This window comes from Seriola aureovittata, chromosome 8, assembly GCF_021018895.1.
Source record: "Seriola aureovittata isolate HTS-2021-v1 ecotype China chromosome 8, ASM2101889v1, whole genome shotgun sequence".
Taxonomy (NCBI): domain Eukaryota; kingdom Metazoa; phylum Chordata; class Actinopteri; order Carangiformes; family Carangidae; genus Seriola; species Seriola aureovittata.
The window spans coordinates 21,338,180-21,353,096 of NC_079371.1; the positions used below are offsets into that span (position 1 = coordinate 21,338,180).

The 14,917-nt window shown below is 43.2% G+C and overlaps 1 protein-coding gene across 4 annotated transcripts in view; it reads right to left on the reverse strand.

The window, feature by feature from the left end:
• The window catches only part of LOC130173421 (rho guanine nucleotide exchange factor 9), a 39,924-nt gene extending 25,210 nt beyond the window's left edge, over positions 1 to 14,714 (reverse strand). Inside the window, exons 1-5 of one of the 4 annotated variants that reach the window (XM_056382685.1) lie at positions 14,427 to 14,714; positions 11,452 to 13,131; positions 9,932 to 10,270; positions 8,950 to 9,076; positions 8,751 to 8,857 (exon numbers count right to left, since the gene is read on the reverse strand). In XM_056382685.1, the coding sequence (XP_056238660.1) occupies positions 8,751 to 8,857; positions 8,950 to 9,076; positions 9,932 to 10,270; positions 11,452 to 13,059 (2,181 nt within the window). In that variant the 5' untranslated portion in view covers positions 13,060 to 13,131; positions 14,427 to 14,714. Of the gene's footprint in view, positions 1 to 8,750; positions 8,858 to 8,949; positions 9,129 to 9,931; positions 10,271 to 11,451; positions 13,132 to 14,426 lie in introns of those variants that run through there. The other 3 variants (XM_056382686.1, XM_056382687.1, XM_056382689.1) reach the window with 3 other exon arrangements.
• Between the last annotated feature and the right edge of the window lie 203 nt (positions 14,715 to 14,917).

Sequence of the window (14,917 nt, forward strand, 5' to 3'; positions counted from 1 at the left end):
CTTGAACAAGGTTGAGGAAATGGTGCCAAAGATCCAAGTGTAATTGCAGCTAAAATCCCCCTTTTATGCCTCAGGGCAATGTCTGCTCATAACAGTTAGTAGTATCCTGGTAGGACGTAGGGAGCCACACTGACAACCATATGAGGAATGTTTGCACCTCTCACCTTCAGATGAAAGATGGTAAATATATTCTAGAGCCTCCCTAGTTTTTTAAACATTTCCTTAACTCCAACACCAGTCAGAAGTGCATGAATCAAATTCATGAATCATCTCTTTCTGCAGATTTTACTGTACTGCTGGACATCCACTCATTATACAACCACGCTGTGTAGAAGTACAGTATAATGAACTGGTTGAATTCAACATCTGTTTTAAAGGAACACTGATGATATTCATACTTCATGTTCATTTACTGGTCTGAGATCAGCTCTAACTGAGGCTCTGAGATCAGTCCGAACTCTACTGGCCTTTTGCCAACAAGCTCTGTCTTTAGAAAATCTCTCCTCAAATAAAACTACAAAATTCACTCCTAGCAAATGAATCTGTTTGTGGTCAGTAAGTATTTGGCTAATGGGAGGCAAAGCCCACCACACCCATTTCCCCTCTAGTCTGCTGCAATTCTTTTGTTCCCCTCCCATCCCCACAACAACCACATTGACTTCCTGCTTCCTCCCAGGCCTTCCAGCCACAAAGCGCCCTAAAAATAAATCACTGGACTTTTCCTGAACACAGTTTTGTCACCATTGTTCAGACATCAGCTGTTTATTCGTTCATCTCAATTTGGCTGTTAGTGTAAAGGCGAGTCAGTGGGTCAGAGCATAGAAAACGTTAAGAAATAGAGTAGATGAGATAGAAGAAGGAGGTCGTGCCAAGTAGGGTGGAGAAATTAGGGTTAAAGACATCACAAGTGATATTCCAACATTCCTAGACCGAACGGCTGCAGGAGGAATATTCCTACTCATTCATGACACTGCCATGGGACCAGTAAAAATGAATTATTATTTCATGATAAATCAGTGCAAGGCCTGTGTGTTCTGGAGACTGTGTTATTTATGTCAGCCTCTAGTGATACTGCATAACATTGTGCAGTTCTAGTGGGGGAAACTGAAGACAGAACGTCTCTGTATAAACACTGCCAGAATATAAGGTATATCAAGTCTCTTGTGAAATAAAAAAGGCTTTTGAAGACAGGTTTGCAGTGGAGATACTGTACATAAAATATGAAGCCAATTTAATATACATCTCACCTGTTTTCCAGACTTCTGTGACGGAAACTTGGCCATTACTATGCTACTTTGATAACTTTATCTTATTTGGGAAAGAAGGTTAACTGTGGCATTAATGGCTAAAAGCATACAATACACAACTCCAACTCAACACTCTACCCCTGAACCTCTATTAAAAATCCAAATAACATTGGAAGCCCTAGGGAGAACTCTCAGTGTTTGCTGACACAGCATACTTTGCTTGACAATTCCCACCAAGGGTTCTGGTCAAAATTAAAGGAACAGTGCAACATTTTGTGCAATACGATAATTTGCTTTCTTGCCAACAGTGCCAACATCTTGTTTCTTAAATGTGTAGGGCGTTATGTGCAGGACTATTTCTTGGCTGGATGGACATATAACTTCTTGGAGATGCTGGTTGCCAAGCAACCTTGTGGTGATGCTCAGGGTCAAGTCACTGCACTTGACCATAGAACAGCAGTTATAGGAGGTATAATAGGAGATATAACATGAGCTTATGAAGGTGCTGATCGCTGAATTTTATTATCTTTGGACAGAGCCTGGCTAGCCATTCCCCCTTGTTTCCAGTCTTTGTGCTAAGCTAAGCCAACTGGCTGCTGGCTGTAGCTTCATATTTTCCCTAAAAACATGACAGCGGCATTAATCTTCTCATCTAATCTCTTGTAAGAGATATGTCAATAAGATTATTTCCCCAAATGCTGAACAATCTTTTAAAAATATGATGACAGTGCATATTCATTACAAAAAATAAAAAGGTGCCATTATATTATCGGATTATACTGTATTATATTACATTATGGTTATACTTTTACTGCAAGGCATTTCATATACATTACTTATTCATCACTATTAATTTCATTTCAGCATTTTCATTCTTTTTTTGACCCTCTTCATCTCTGACTAGTGACCTCCCTTGCACACATGTTGACTCCTTTACATTTACATTAAGGCATCTCCTTGATTAAACCACCAAGTAGAAGATGTATCGAACTACTAATAATTCTGAACATTTTCAAACTGAAATCCCGGAAGCTCTAAACTCCTCAGCGAAGGTGTGGTAAGTCTGAAATTTCAGTAAAATTTCTCCATAGAGGGAAAACAGTGTCTCTGCTAAAAGACACTGTAACAAGCTCCCCAAAGACAGCATTGTAGCTTTTCACAAACCGTAACAAAAAGGAAGCATTGAAGAACACTTGAAAATACAGGCTGTTATTTATTTATGTTTCCGTTCAGCATCAGTGCCAGAGTGTACTTAAATAAAGCCCACAGATTGGTCATTTGAGAGCTCAGCTGTGGGGCGAGGGATAAAACCAAATGACCTACGCTAGGATTGGGTTGCTTGCCTCAGCCAGCGCTGCTTTACTGTACTTCTACTGAGCTGGTTGTGAGTGTGCTCAGCGCGCTTGCTAGTGTCACCATTCATCAGAGCGTGGTCAGCCACCTGCGGCCCAAAAGCACTGGGAGGTAAGAGCAGTAGTGCCTTCCCATCCATCCTGAGATCTCTTGCTGCTATATTTGGATACACTATTTGTTGGATATTTGCTCTATGCCTCTTTGGGAGTAGAATGTATATATTTAGATTTTTATTCTGACATTTCTGGTGAGTCACATTATTTGAAAGATTGCGGCTGGCAATGACGAGCCCACTCACCCACTCTAATCAACTGTCATGCCCACTGTATGACACAGATGTGTAACTCACTGTAAATGTACAGCTCCACCTGTCCTCTGAGCCTAAATGATTGTACATACTCACTGCTTCCACGCCACGAGAGTTCAAAAGCAGAGCAGCAGATTGAAATGCAAAACTCTGCAGCGAGACCATATTTGGGTGCAGACTTGTTTGGCATTCTGTGTTTCTCAGCACCTTACTTCTTGTTCATAGGTCAATTCCTCCCATCAAAGACTTCATAGACTCCACCTGATATACGACTCGCCTGTAAAACATTCACTAACAAGCTTGTCATCTAAAATATATGACTGCACACAGGCATGGATGCACATAGAAAGTCGCATACTCTTATACTCACTCAGACAAACACTTGCACACACAACAGGCCGCAGGAAGCAGGTGTTTTCACATGCCTGGAGGGAGGAACGGATGGGAGGATGGAGTGAATGTGGAGGGGGTGAGGTGAGGGAGCGAAGAAAAAAAAAAACAGCGGGGGAGAGAAAACTTGATCTGAGGAGAGGAGAACAGAGAACAGAGATGGAAGTGATGGAGGGAGGGATGACGAGCTTTGAGGTCAGGAAGAAAGGGAGGTGGATGGAGAGGGGGAATGAGGAAGAAGTACAAGGAGTGACGGGGTTGCATAATACGTGGATGTGATGGAGGGTTTTCTCTGACGCTGCATGTGGTGTAGCAGGGAGCCAGGGAGGTCAGAGGCAGAAAGTTAAGCTAAATAATGTACACAAGAAGTGGCAGCTGCCAGAAAAATCCGGCCCATCTTTCGCAGAGGCCTGCAGGATACACTCTAACTAGCAGAACACTGTACAGGCAGTTGGCTCCTGTCTCATTCTTCAGGGCAGGGACAAAGTGACCAGGGCTGGAGCTATGTATTTACAAATGCTCAATTAACATACTGTATATTTAGATCAGTTAGAGCAGTTATGCTCAGAAAAAGTCCCAAGAGCTTTATTTAAATAAATCCTTGACAGGTTTAACATGTTGTGCTTTTTGAACGGCTTTACTATGTGCTCTCCATTTACGTTTTGGTCACTGGGAATGTTGCTGCCTATGGCAAAGTTGTGTTGCTTCTTTCCTTGCAGAAGCAACACCTCACTTGGTTGACAATGACTGAATTGAATATGATGACTCTCTGCATTATTTGTGGGAAATTTCCAAGTCAGGTGGCTCAGTTTTTAAGACACCGCCAAATTATGCAAAACACACATGATCCCCAGGACAACAGTCAGTCGAAATCAGCCTCTATGTTGATAAAGCAGCAAGATTACAACCCCTAATCAGGTCTGAATAATGTACTGGCACCACGGATGAGTGCTAAGCCTAGTTTCCTTAGTTTTTACCCCTAAATGTCACTGTTAGCTTCATTTGTAGAACTTTTTGGTCACATGAGATCTGATTGTGAATGTTTTACTGCATAGCAAAGACCAAATTATGCAGACAGAGATTTGTGTTTTATGAACTGGCACTACTTAGGTTATTAAATCAGCCCTCTTAAAATGCAATGGCAAACTGCCAGTTAGGTTAGGAGATATCCTGTGTGGAAGGCTTTGGCCCTGGGGTGGCACAAGAGAGGGCTGATGCCATCTCCAAAATGTGAAGTGTTTTGTGGTCAGTAAATGTCGGTAAAATTCAAAGTTTCATAGCTAATAGTGTCTTTGTTTGTGCCAAAATCATAAATTTGCCCAAATAGTTTGCAAATAGACAAATACATAAACATAACTGAAAAATATGAATCCAGGAAGACGTCAATAACTTCCAGGTGGCACTAAATCACTGGAAGGTCCTGGGCTGCACAACCTCCTCTCTGCAATGAAATGTACGCTGGATAGTTAATAAGTAATCAGACTGTAATGCGATATGGAAGTATACAATTCTAGGTTATTAGTTTTATTTGGTGAAAAGTTAAAGTTGTATTAAAAAAAGGAAGAATGGCTACCGTGAAAGTTATCAGTGGAACTGATACATAAAAATTTCACAGTGGAAGAAAACTGCAACACATCTGAGCCTGTAGTGTTTCTGCCTTATGATGGTGTTGTCATAAAACAAGGGATCATCATATTACCCACCACAAGGTGACATTCCTAAGTGTTTATCCCTAATATAGACCTGTCAAAAAGCCATGAAAATAAACAGCGTATTGCACAAACAGTGGAAGCTGATGACTGTGGGTAAAATCACCTAAGCAGCTTGGGAAAAACCACACATGATACAATTGATGCTGGATAACAAGCGCTGGAGTGCTTGGGCGTTAAATAGTCTCACAACAGAAATCACTGCACGTTGTGACATTACTGAAACTGTACACTGATAAAGCCGCACTGTCCTTCTGTGGCAGCAACGTAAGATAGTCTGACTGATGATAGAAGGATAAGAAATACTGGCCCCCATGAGGTATAACACTGAATGTACTCCAAACAAAGCACAGACACACATCTCTACATGCACAGACATGCATAGTCTGACAAAATATAGAGTATAATGCTGAGATACTGTAAAACAGGATACACCAGTGAGTCAGAGAATTAACGCACAGCACTGTTCCTCCAGTCCCCAGGAACATGCAGCCATCTGAAATAAACGTGGAAATGGCTTTTGTAGGGAGCAAAGGAAACCCTCTCAACAGTTATATAAGAGAAAAGGCCCTGAGCCTATCTGTTTCTCTTCCTAACACACACACAAAAACACTTGCCACATAAGCATGGAGTCACACGCCTATGCATACCACCACCAACAACAATGATACACGTACACACACCTGACAGGCAGAAACCCATTCTTTGGAAGAAAACAGCCTAGGGAAGCTCTGACACAACCACCTGCTCAGATTCAGTCAGCAGCGCTACTATTTATCAGAGGCCACCACATCCTACAAAGCGGCATTAGCTGGTGGCTGCAGCAAGTCACAGCAGAGACGTGCGCCTGTATCTTGGCAGGGGAGCGAACACTGATGAAGGATTCTAGGTCACCTGTGGCTCAGAGTGCAAACTGTACACACATGCAGTTATTTTGAGGAAGACTTGTTCCCATGGTTTGTCTCGCAGGGCTCTGAAATAAAGCCAGGGTGAAACAAACGCTACACGTTCACAGTGTGTTTGACAGAGATATCACTAGCCGGTGCTATTCATTCCTCACCAAAGAATGAAGCTGTTAATGCAATGACTCATACACCCTGACAGATGAATTCATCAGAAGAGCATGTGAAGTGTGTGTATGTGTGTGTCAGAGTGTTATGATGAGGGTGTATCATAGGGGGTGAGGCCTAGGATGCAGATACAAAAAGAATCTACGTGGTTAAATTATCATATAAGCACTGCTGCTCCCCGCATGTGAAGAAAAGAGTATGCAGAAGAAGTTGTTGAACTCAACATTGGCCCTTTTCATCACTGCCCAACTAGCCACTGCCTGCTGACTCATGCGTTCATAATAAATAGATGGCATTGCATAATATGATTATGACCAGACAGACCCAGGTTGGCCCAAACTTAATCATATAAGATTTCTGTTGAAACTCTTAAGCTGCATGAAGTCTTTAATAAGACAGTCCCCCTTCCTGACAAGTTGACAGCAGAGCTTCGGGCACAGCATTAGTAACACACAGGAAACTGTCCTCTCATCTGCATAGGAATTAACAAAGACTGCTATTGCTTGGTGTTTGTTGGAAGAGAGAAGAGAGAGAAGAAGAGAAGAGAAGAGGAAGAGAAGAGGAAGAGAAGAGAAGAGAAGAGAAGAGAAGAGAAGAGAAGAGAAGAGAAGAGAGAAGAGAAGAGAAGAGAGAAGAGAAGAGAGAGAGAAGAGAAGAGAAGAGAAGAGAGAAGAGAAGAGAAGAGAAGAGAAGAGAAGAGAAGAGAAGAGAAGAGAAGAGAAGAGAAGAGGAGAGAAGAGAAGAGAAGAGGAGAGGGCAGTGACTGGGGGAGAAATCCATTTAAATGAAAGGGAGAAGAGAGGCGTCAGCATTAGCAGTTAATCCACTGCAGTGAGAATGCTTTCTCTCTGCCTGCGGCCTCTAGGCTCCAGTAGTCATCCTAACAGGAAGACTGTAACATACACTGCACTCTATCACAAACAGCAGATCCGACCCTGACATGCGAGCTACGCCAAATAAACAACGCGTGACTTACCAGAAATAAGACAGCAACACACAGATTTCATGTTGAGGCATCATCCATCCATGTGACTGCACTTACAGCTGCGTTACCATGTTATGTCATATTGTGCATATACAGTATGTATATAGATACATGTGATACCTCCATGCTTTAGATGTAGTTACAAATCCCTATCATTTAAGCCTGCAAAAATTGAACTTCCCCTGCCATTCAAACAAACACACACACAAGACATTTTCAGCGTTATGTGTCCACGTTCCCTACCCCAGGGGAGGGCCATGACACAAAAGTGCACATACAAAGGGAGCATCTCTCTTCCCCTCTCTGTTTCTCTCCCACCCCTTTTTCTCTCTCTCACCCACACGCTTTCTCTATTTAGCTCACACTTAAAAAGGCTGCCTAAAGATAGAAGCAAGAAGATGAGCAGGAGCCAGCGAGTGTCATAGCAACAACGTGCAGCGGCTCACAAACACTATTTAGACTGGTAAGAAAAAGTTATAATCAAATCCTAAATGCGGTAGTACCACCTCTTCAAAGACACAGTTTACTAAATTTCAATGCAAACACGTGCCAGGACTCAAAGCTCATAATTCAACAGTTGAGTAGACAGCATACCTGTCATGAAAATGAACTAGTTATTGTACTTCAAATGCTGTGGGAAATCCTCATTAACTCCTTGTAAATTGTTTGAATTTCAGTCTATTCACACATCTTGACACAATGCTTATCATTGTTAAATAACATCATCATTTAATTCTTCAATAGTTTAATGTGAAAATACCCCATAATACTACATGCTAATGAATATGTGTTCATAATTCTGAATGAAACAAGCTATGAAACAACAGCATGATGCTCTTTAATGAATCAACGGAAAAAATGGCAAAGAGGATAAAACTTAAAGCATGCGGCACTCAGAAGAGATTCAATTTGGAATGATCAAATAATAATGTAACTGCTGCTAAGCCCTATGCATTGCAGTTCTGCAGGAATAGATGTTGGACACAGCCCCAGAAATGTTCACTACCCCGTCAGGATGTTTCAGAAAAACTCTGCATCTCCTTCCACTAGAATCCCCCCGAGGCCACTTGCACATCAAAGCACCGATTTCTGAAATGCCTGGTTTCACTTCCTGAGTAGTATTACTCCAACATACTCTGAAGCTAATTTGACACAACTGACAAAGACACGTTACGATTCTCACAGATTCCAGCGCACCAGGTATATACAGTAGAAACGATTTAATGTCACACCGCTTTCTGCTGTGTTCCTGACAGATAAAAAAAAAAACATCTGAAATGTTAGGTGTCCAGTTCATGATGAGTAATAGCCTAAGAGTACTGGATGACATTAATCCATATGACCACCATCTTCACGGATCAGTTCCTACATTATCTGATGCAACACTGACCAGAGCTCCGTCATCTCCCTATTACCAGTACCAGTGAGAGGTGATCATGCTGTTATCTCACACCTACTCATGTTTCCCTCAGGTAAACAAACTCAGTGTGACTTTACAGTGCGTACAGTATGTATGTGTATGTGTGTGTGTATATTCAGTATATAGGCACTTAATATCATATATACAGTGGTCTCACAGTATTCTAAAGGCCTTGAAAGCCGAACAGAAAGAAGATTAAAAGCAGTGACTGGGTCAATCTGTATTTATGTGTGTGTGTGTGTGTTTATGAGGGTTAGCGTGCTACTCACTATATTGACCTGCAATGGTTCCGAACCAGGTCTCAGCCTCCTCCTCCTGCAGCTACCAGAGCCTCCAGACCGCAGACGCACCGATGATGACGACTGACCCATGTCCCCTGGACAGACAGACAAGTAATCAACTCAACAAACACATGTCAATCACAACTCTGAATACTGATGCAAAAAAATACAAATTATGCAATGATACCTGACTGAGGCAGGAGTAGCGCCAAGGCGGTGAGAGTGCTGGGGGGAAGCGGCAGGGAGCGGCACCGCTGGAGAGATGCCCTGAGTGGGGGCTCTAGCGGTGACACACCCGGGGGGCGAGACAAGGCCTGGAGGGTACTGAGTAGTTAGGGCATCTCCTATATTCTATACAGAGTTACTCTGATACATACACACACACACACACACAGATGAATGCACACTCTCCCCTGCCCTTCACGTTAAAAAAAATTCTTCCTTACTGCCTTGTCCCCCTTTTTTTTTTTGCAGTGAATTAAAGTATTTCACATCCAGCTAGTCTATTCTGGTGCATTGGTCGGTGTGCATGCCCTGCAGCAAACCATGAGAGACTATACATCATGCCAACCGGGCGGTCTCTCAGGTTAAAATGAACTGACTCTGAGTTAGGGCAATGAGAGGTAGAGCTTATGGGAGCGATGAGGCAGAAAATTGGCCACAGAGAAAGACTGAGAGTGAGGGCGAGAGAAAGAGAAGCCACAAAGAAAGAAAGAGAAAGAAAGAAAGAAAGACAGAAAGGGCGAGAGAGAGGGAAAGAAAATGAGAGGGAGAGGGGGAGGTGAGCTGAGGGAAAAGCAGCAACCAGAAATACAGGCCTCTATAAATGGGGCAGAGCGTGCATGCATTGTTGCAGCTAACAGTGGTGAGTGGTGTATAAATACTCAGTTAGTGCCCGGCTGCCCTTCAAAGTCCGTAGTGTGTGTTTGATTCATTATGGGCTTGAGTTATATTTATGAGTGAGTTGGTGTAGACTACTTCCATTTTTTCAACATCACAATGTGATATATATATACATACATATATATATATTAATATATTTACTCAGTATAAATGTGTATTTTATATATTTATGGGACTGCTTATTTGTCATTTTTATGTCAATGTTTGTATGTTTGCTTTGAGTGAATGTATGCATGAGTGCCTGTGTTTGTTATTTGGCATCTTACTCTGTGGTGCAGCTCCGTGGACTGCGTCTCCCTAGTAACACTGGTCTCTATGACAGAGCAAGGCCTGGAGCGAGCAGCCACCCGTCTCTGCCCCGGAGAGTGTTGCATGGTGGGAGCAGGCCTGCGTCTCCGCCGACACAGTGAGCCAACCTCACTATAATGGCTGTAGAGATCTCGGTCTGGGTTTGGCCTCCACAGGTCCAGGACAGCTGAGGCCGGGCGAGGACGAGGGCGCAGGGGCTTGTGATGTACAGAGGTCTTCTCTGTGCTAGAGTGGGGCACGGCTGAGCCCGGCTGTCTTACACTGCAGCCTGTCTGGCTGGCAATCTGCTCACACAGCTGTGATTGGCACAGATACTCAGCATTTTGGCCCAAATAAAGGTGCAACAATGCATTTCTTGTGTAGGGAATTGGGAGGAATGTCTCCATAGATTAAACAAAATCTATCTCATATTTCATTTCAAAACACTGTAATAGCTATGCGCTCATGTTCTTAATGGCAATGCATCAGTAGTTGGCCACAAATGCCAAGACTGCACCTTAATGGCAGATAAACTTCGGAGAAGATTAGAAAACATACAACAGACTAGTGGATTTAATTTGTAAACAGTTGGTGATAATGGAAGAGGATTTTCCCGGTTTACATCACTTCCCGTAATTTATTGTAGACCTGCATATTAGCACCCTTCCCAAAACACAGATTCACACAGCCGTTGTCCTTGCATAATAAACCCCTACCAAAGTGTGCTGAGTATTGAGATGTCATATCTCCTTTTGTCATTAGGAGTTAGGGCTAACATGTCCTGACTCGTTGGTGTGACTGGAAGGAAGATGACTAATGCCTCCACTGGAGTGAGGAGGGAAGGGTGCCGTCATGAAGCGCAGACGTCACAGAGCTCTAGGGCTACCGCAATTACACATGGCCAGCTCTGTGGGAAATAGGGTTTCCTTGCATGCTGCACAAAGCTGGCTAAGCAGGAAAGGACAAACTCCTCTAGTATGATGTTGGACACCATTGTAATTACTGACTATTTCCTCTTCTCTCCAACAGATGGGGCAAAAGGACAACTGTAGAGTAGGTGCCCAATACATGTCCTCACAGGCTTGTGTCTTGAATGTTTTTGTTTCTCCCTGGCACTTAATGAACCGCACCTAGCACTTATATCATGAGGAAATGAGTGATAGCTCTGGCACCATTTAAATTCTAGTTTGTTGTTGATGATTTTAAGAAGCAAAAGAATGACCATGGTTAAAACAGTTACATAAATGATATTTTGAGCATTTATGCAGTAAATTACATGATGCATGCCTCTGGCGATGTTAATGATGTGGAAAAAGCCTGCAATGGAATGTGGTTATGGCATAAATGTGAGACAAATTATACATGAAAATGCTATTCTCTCACAAGAAACACAACAGTAGTTTAGCAATACAAATGACTGACTTCTCTGCCAAATGCATTTATTAAAATTCAGTGGCTGGTACTTAATGCAGCTCATTTTCTTTTTAAAGTCACATACCTTAAATATTTCCTCTGTGGAATCTGTCGCTGGTACGCTATTGGTCGTGCTCTCTTTATCACCTTGTTGTGATTGGACATTCACTTCCTGTATCTGGTGGGAGTCAGGTGGAGCATCCCTGGAATCCTGCTCATTTCCTGTCTGTCCCTCTATCTTTTCCTCTTGACAGAGACAGTGTAATGGATCCTGTTTAACCTCTGCTACTTTTTTAGTGTCTGTGTTTGTACCTGACTGAGGGATATGATTCTCTACTATAGCTGTGGACCTGTGGTTTGTCTCTCTGTCTATATGGTTGTCTGTACCCTCAGAACTCTGGAGGCCATTGACAGCTTGAGATCCTGGGCATGCCCTAAAGGCTTTCAGGACCACGTTTGGGGATCGTCCACCTGTCACAGGTGTCGGACCCTCACTGTCAAAGCCACTGCAGTGTAAGGATTTAGTGTTCACTGGTGATGATGGGGTAGGCTGGGATATTGGAAGTCCTTCGCTGTGAAGCGTAAGGGACACACTGTGAATGTTGTCCACTGTGCGCTGTGCGGCCCGTGGGGAGCTCATCGGAGTCCTCTCTCCTTCTGGAGGAGAGAAGGAACGTGATGTTGTCCGCCATTTTCTGGCTGTCTCTGCTACACTGTTGAAAAACTTGAACAGACCACCAAAGTGCCCCTTGTTATCAGAGTGTTTTGGGGGCGGAGGTTGAAAGTCTCTGACACTCTCAAAGTCTACAGAGCCATAGTCTGAGTCAATGGTTTTGTCCAGAGAGTGAAGCTCAGAGTCAAAGCTGCGCTCTGAGTAGACAGGATTGGCCTTCCCCAAAAGAGAAATCCTCCTCAGGTAACTCCACACATCTTTGTGCCTCCTTCCTCTCGCCTGGTGGGTGCTCGGGCTACCTTTAATGGTGGGCTCTTCGGAGCCTGCAGCAGTTTTGTTACAGTTGGTTGAATTGTTGTGAATTCTTTTAGTATAGAAAACTCTTTCAGATGGTTTACAACCATTCTGAGTCACAGGCTCTCCTATTACAGTGGGCTGATGGCCGTCTATCGGAGCTGAGAGGTCAATATCTTCAAATGAGCAGTCAAATTCTGCTGTATAGCCAGCATATGAGTGCCTCTTGCCACGGTGTCGAAGTGTGCCCCTGCTGGACTGCTGTGGAGTGCCAATGTCACGGCAGAAAGAGTCCTCATCCACAAACGAGCTGCTGAACTTTGCAGTGGACAATTTCCCTGCCCTCCCCCTAAACACAGAGGGAGATTTAAGCTTCTTGAAGGAGCGAACTTTGTCAGCAAATGAGAGTTTAGGGATGGAAGCCTCCCCAGGCAGGATCATGGAGTGGGGTCTGCGCTCCAGCTCTGACACAGCTCTCTTTCGGTTCAAGATCTTCCAGATACCCCCTGTGGCACGGGGCCTCCGGTTGACCTCTTGTCTGTCCTTGACAGGGGCCTGAGAAGAGGCAGCCTGGGTCTCTCCTTGCCCCTCTGCAGGCCCTGGCCCAGTCTCCTGAATATAAACACTGCTGGTTTCATTCTCCACATCCAGAGAAACATTAAACACTCGGTTGACAAACCCATTAGGGTTGTTGCTCTCAGGGGCAGGGCTGTCTGTCTGTTCCATCCTCTCTCATTCTACAGTGTCAGCTATCAGCTCCAATGGACATCATGTCTTGGGCCTCTGTCTCTTAAACACCTGGAGGAACAAAACCACATTTTTACTCAGGAATTTGACATTAAAATGACTGCCTTGTCATTTTATATCATTCTTATTCTGTCTGAACTTGCTCAGAAGGCTTGTATATGTCCCCCATAAACACAAAATACAGAATATTAAATATTCTGAGTGGATGGTCAGCTACATTCAATCTACACAAGAGGTCATATGTTCAAGAGTAATAAATCTGTAGTATTACTTCAACATTAAAACACAATGACACCATTAGAGGGCTCATTTTGTGATTCTCAGACAGGCCTTCTGATACCATGAGTCAACAGTCACAAACAACCAATGCTCCCCTCCCCCCATATTTGGTCCATATTATCCAAAGTAATTATTTGAGACACAGTCCCCATCCACAATTTAAACCAGGAGGCTGCGTTGTCATGGAAACACTCACTACAGAGATGTCTGGTTATTTCAGGCCTGCTCCAGCTGCGACATCATCACAGCTCAGATAAGCTCCCTCTGAGGAAGAAGATGCTGGGCAAGTGCTATACTAGCTACTACATGTTAATTACCCCCCACCCCACCCCACCCCCATTTCATAATCCCTTTAATGTATGGAAGCATCTTGTGTAATTGGGGCCTCCAGCATATATCTTTGTTGGTACATGAGATCATCACTAAGGATGTGTTTCAATTAAGCTGGCTTCTTCGCAGAATGTCACAATTTAATTTATAGGCTATGCTTTTTACTGATAAGCTGTTTAAGAAAACTATTAAAAGACAGCACTCAGTCAATCCAAAAATGTATGTATGTAGGCCTATGAAGGGATAGTTACATATTCGCTTTTTTTTTAGCAGGTAAATGTAAAATGTGACGTACTTCACTATTAGCTACCCCACTACTTCTGATAACATAAATGTGACATTTTAACTGTTATAAAGCCTACTTGGTAGTTATAAAGGCACATAAACAAACAAAACACACATAAACAGGATATTTTGGTTGTTTTACTCCCACAATATAAACAAAACGTAACTCAGTTTCCATCTCAAACTTATGACAGATGACTAACTTCAGCTTGGGTTGGGCGTCTCAAACGTTTGTTTAATAAATGGCGTCAATAAAATTGTCGTTAACGCTGCAGAAGTCGGTTTCAAGAAAGTCATTCATGCAGTTAGTTTGGCGGCATTTAATGACAATGTAAGCCGAATTAACCGCCCGTTTAAAATTCAATATATTTTCGGAAATTGCTTATCAAGTTGTGCCCGCGAATGAAATAAACTATCGATCCTGTTAGCGGCTGTTAAAGCTGTTAACTTACCTCCAGAAAACTTCCCCGTTTAAAAGGGCATCGCCGTTCTCGTCCTTGAAGTCAATAAAAACACCGCCTCTGCCACCAAAACTTACGGTGAACTTATCCAGTGCACTTCACGGGCTTAACTTATATCCATGAGTAAGGCTGAAGTTATGTTGCGGACAGCGACTCCTTTGTAGATGACATGTGTTTGGTTTTTTTGCCTCCAGACTTCGTCAACTCTCATCAAACTGAGAGAAACTCCCAGAGTTAGCGACGGACCGGTGAACTCTTGCCCTGTAAGCTCCTGCAGACGCCGACACTCTGATTTGTGATAAAGCTCTCACGCAGACGGAGAAACACACACACACACACACCCCCACACACATACACCTACACACCCACACACACACACACACACACACACACACATACACACACACACACACACACACACACACACACACACACACACACACACACACACATACACACACACACACACACACACACACACA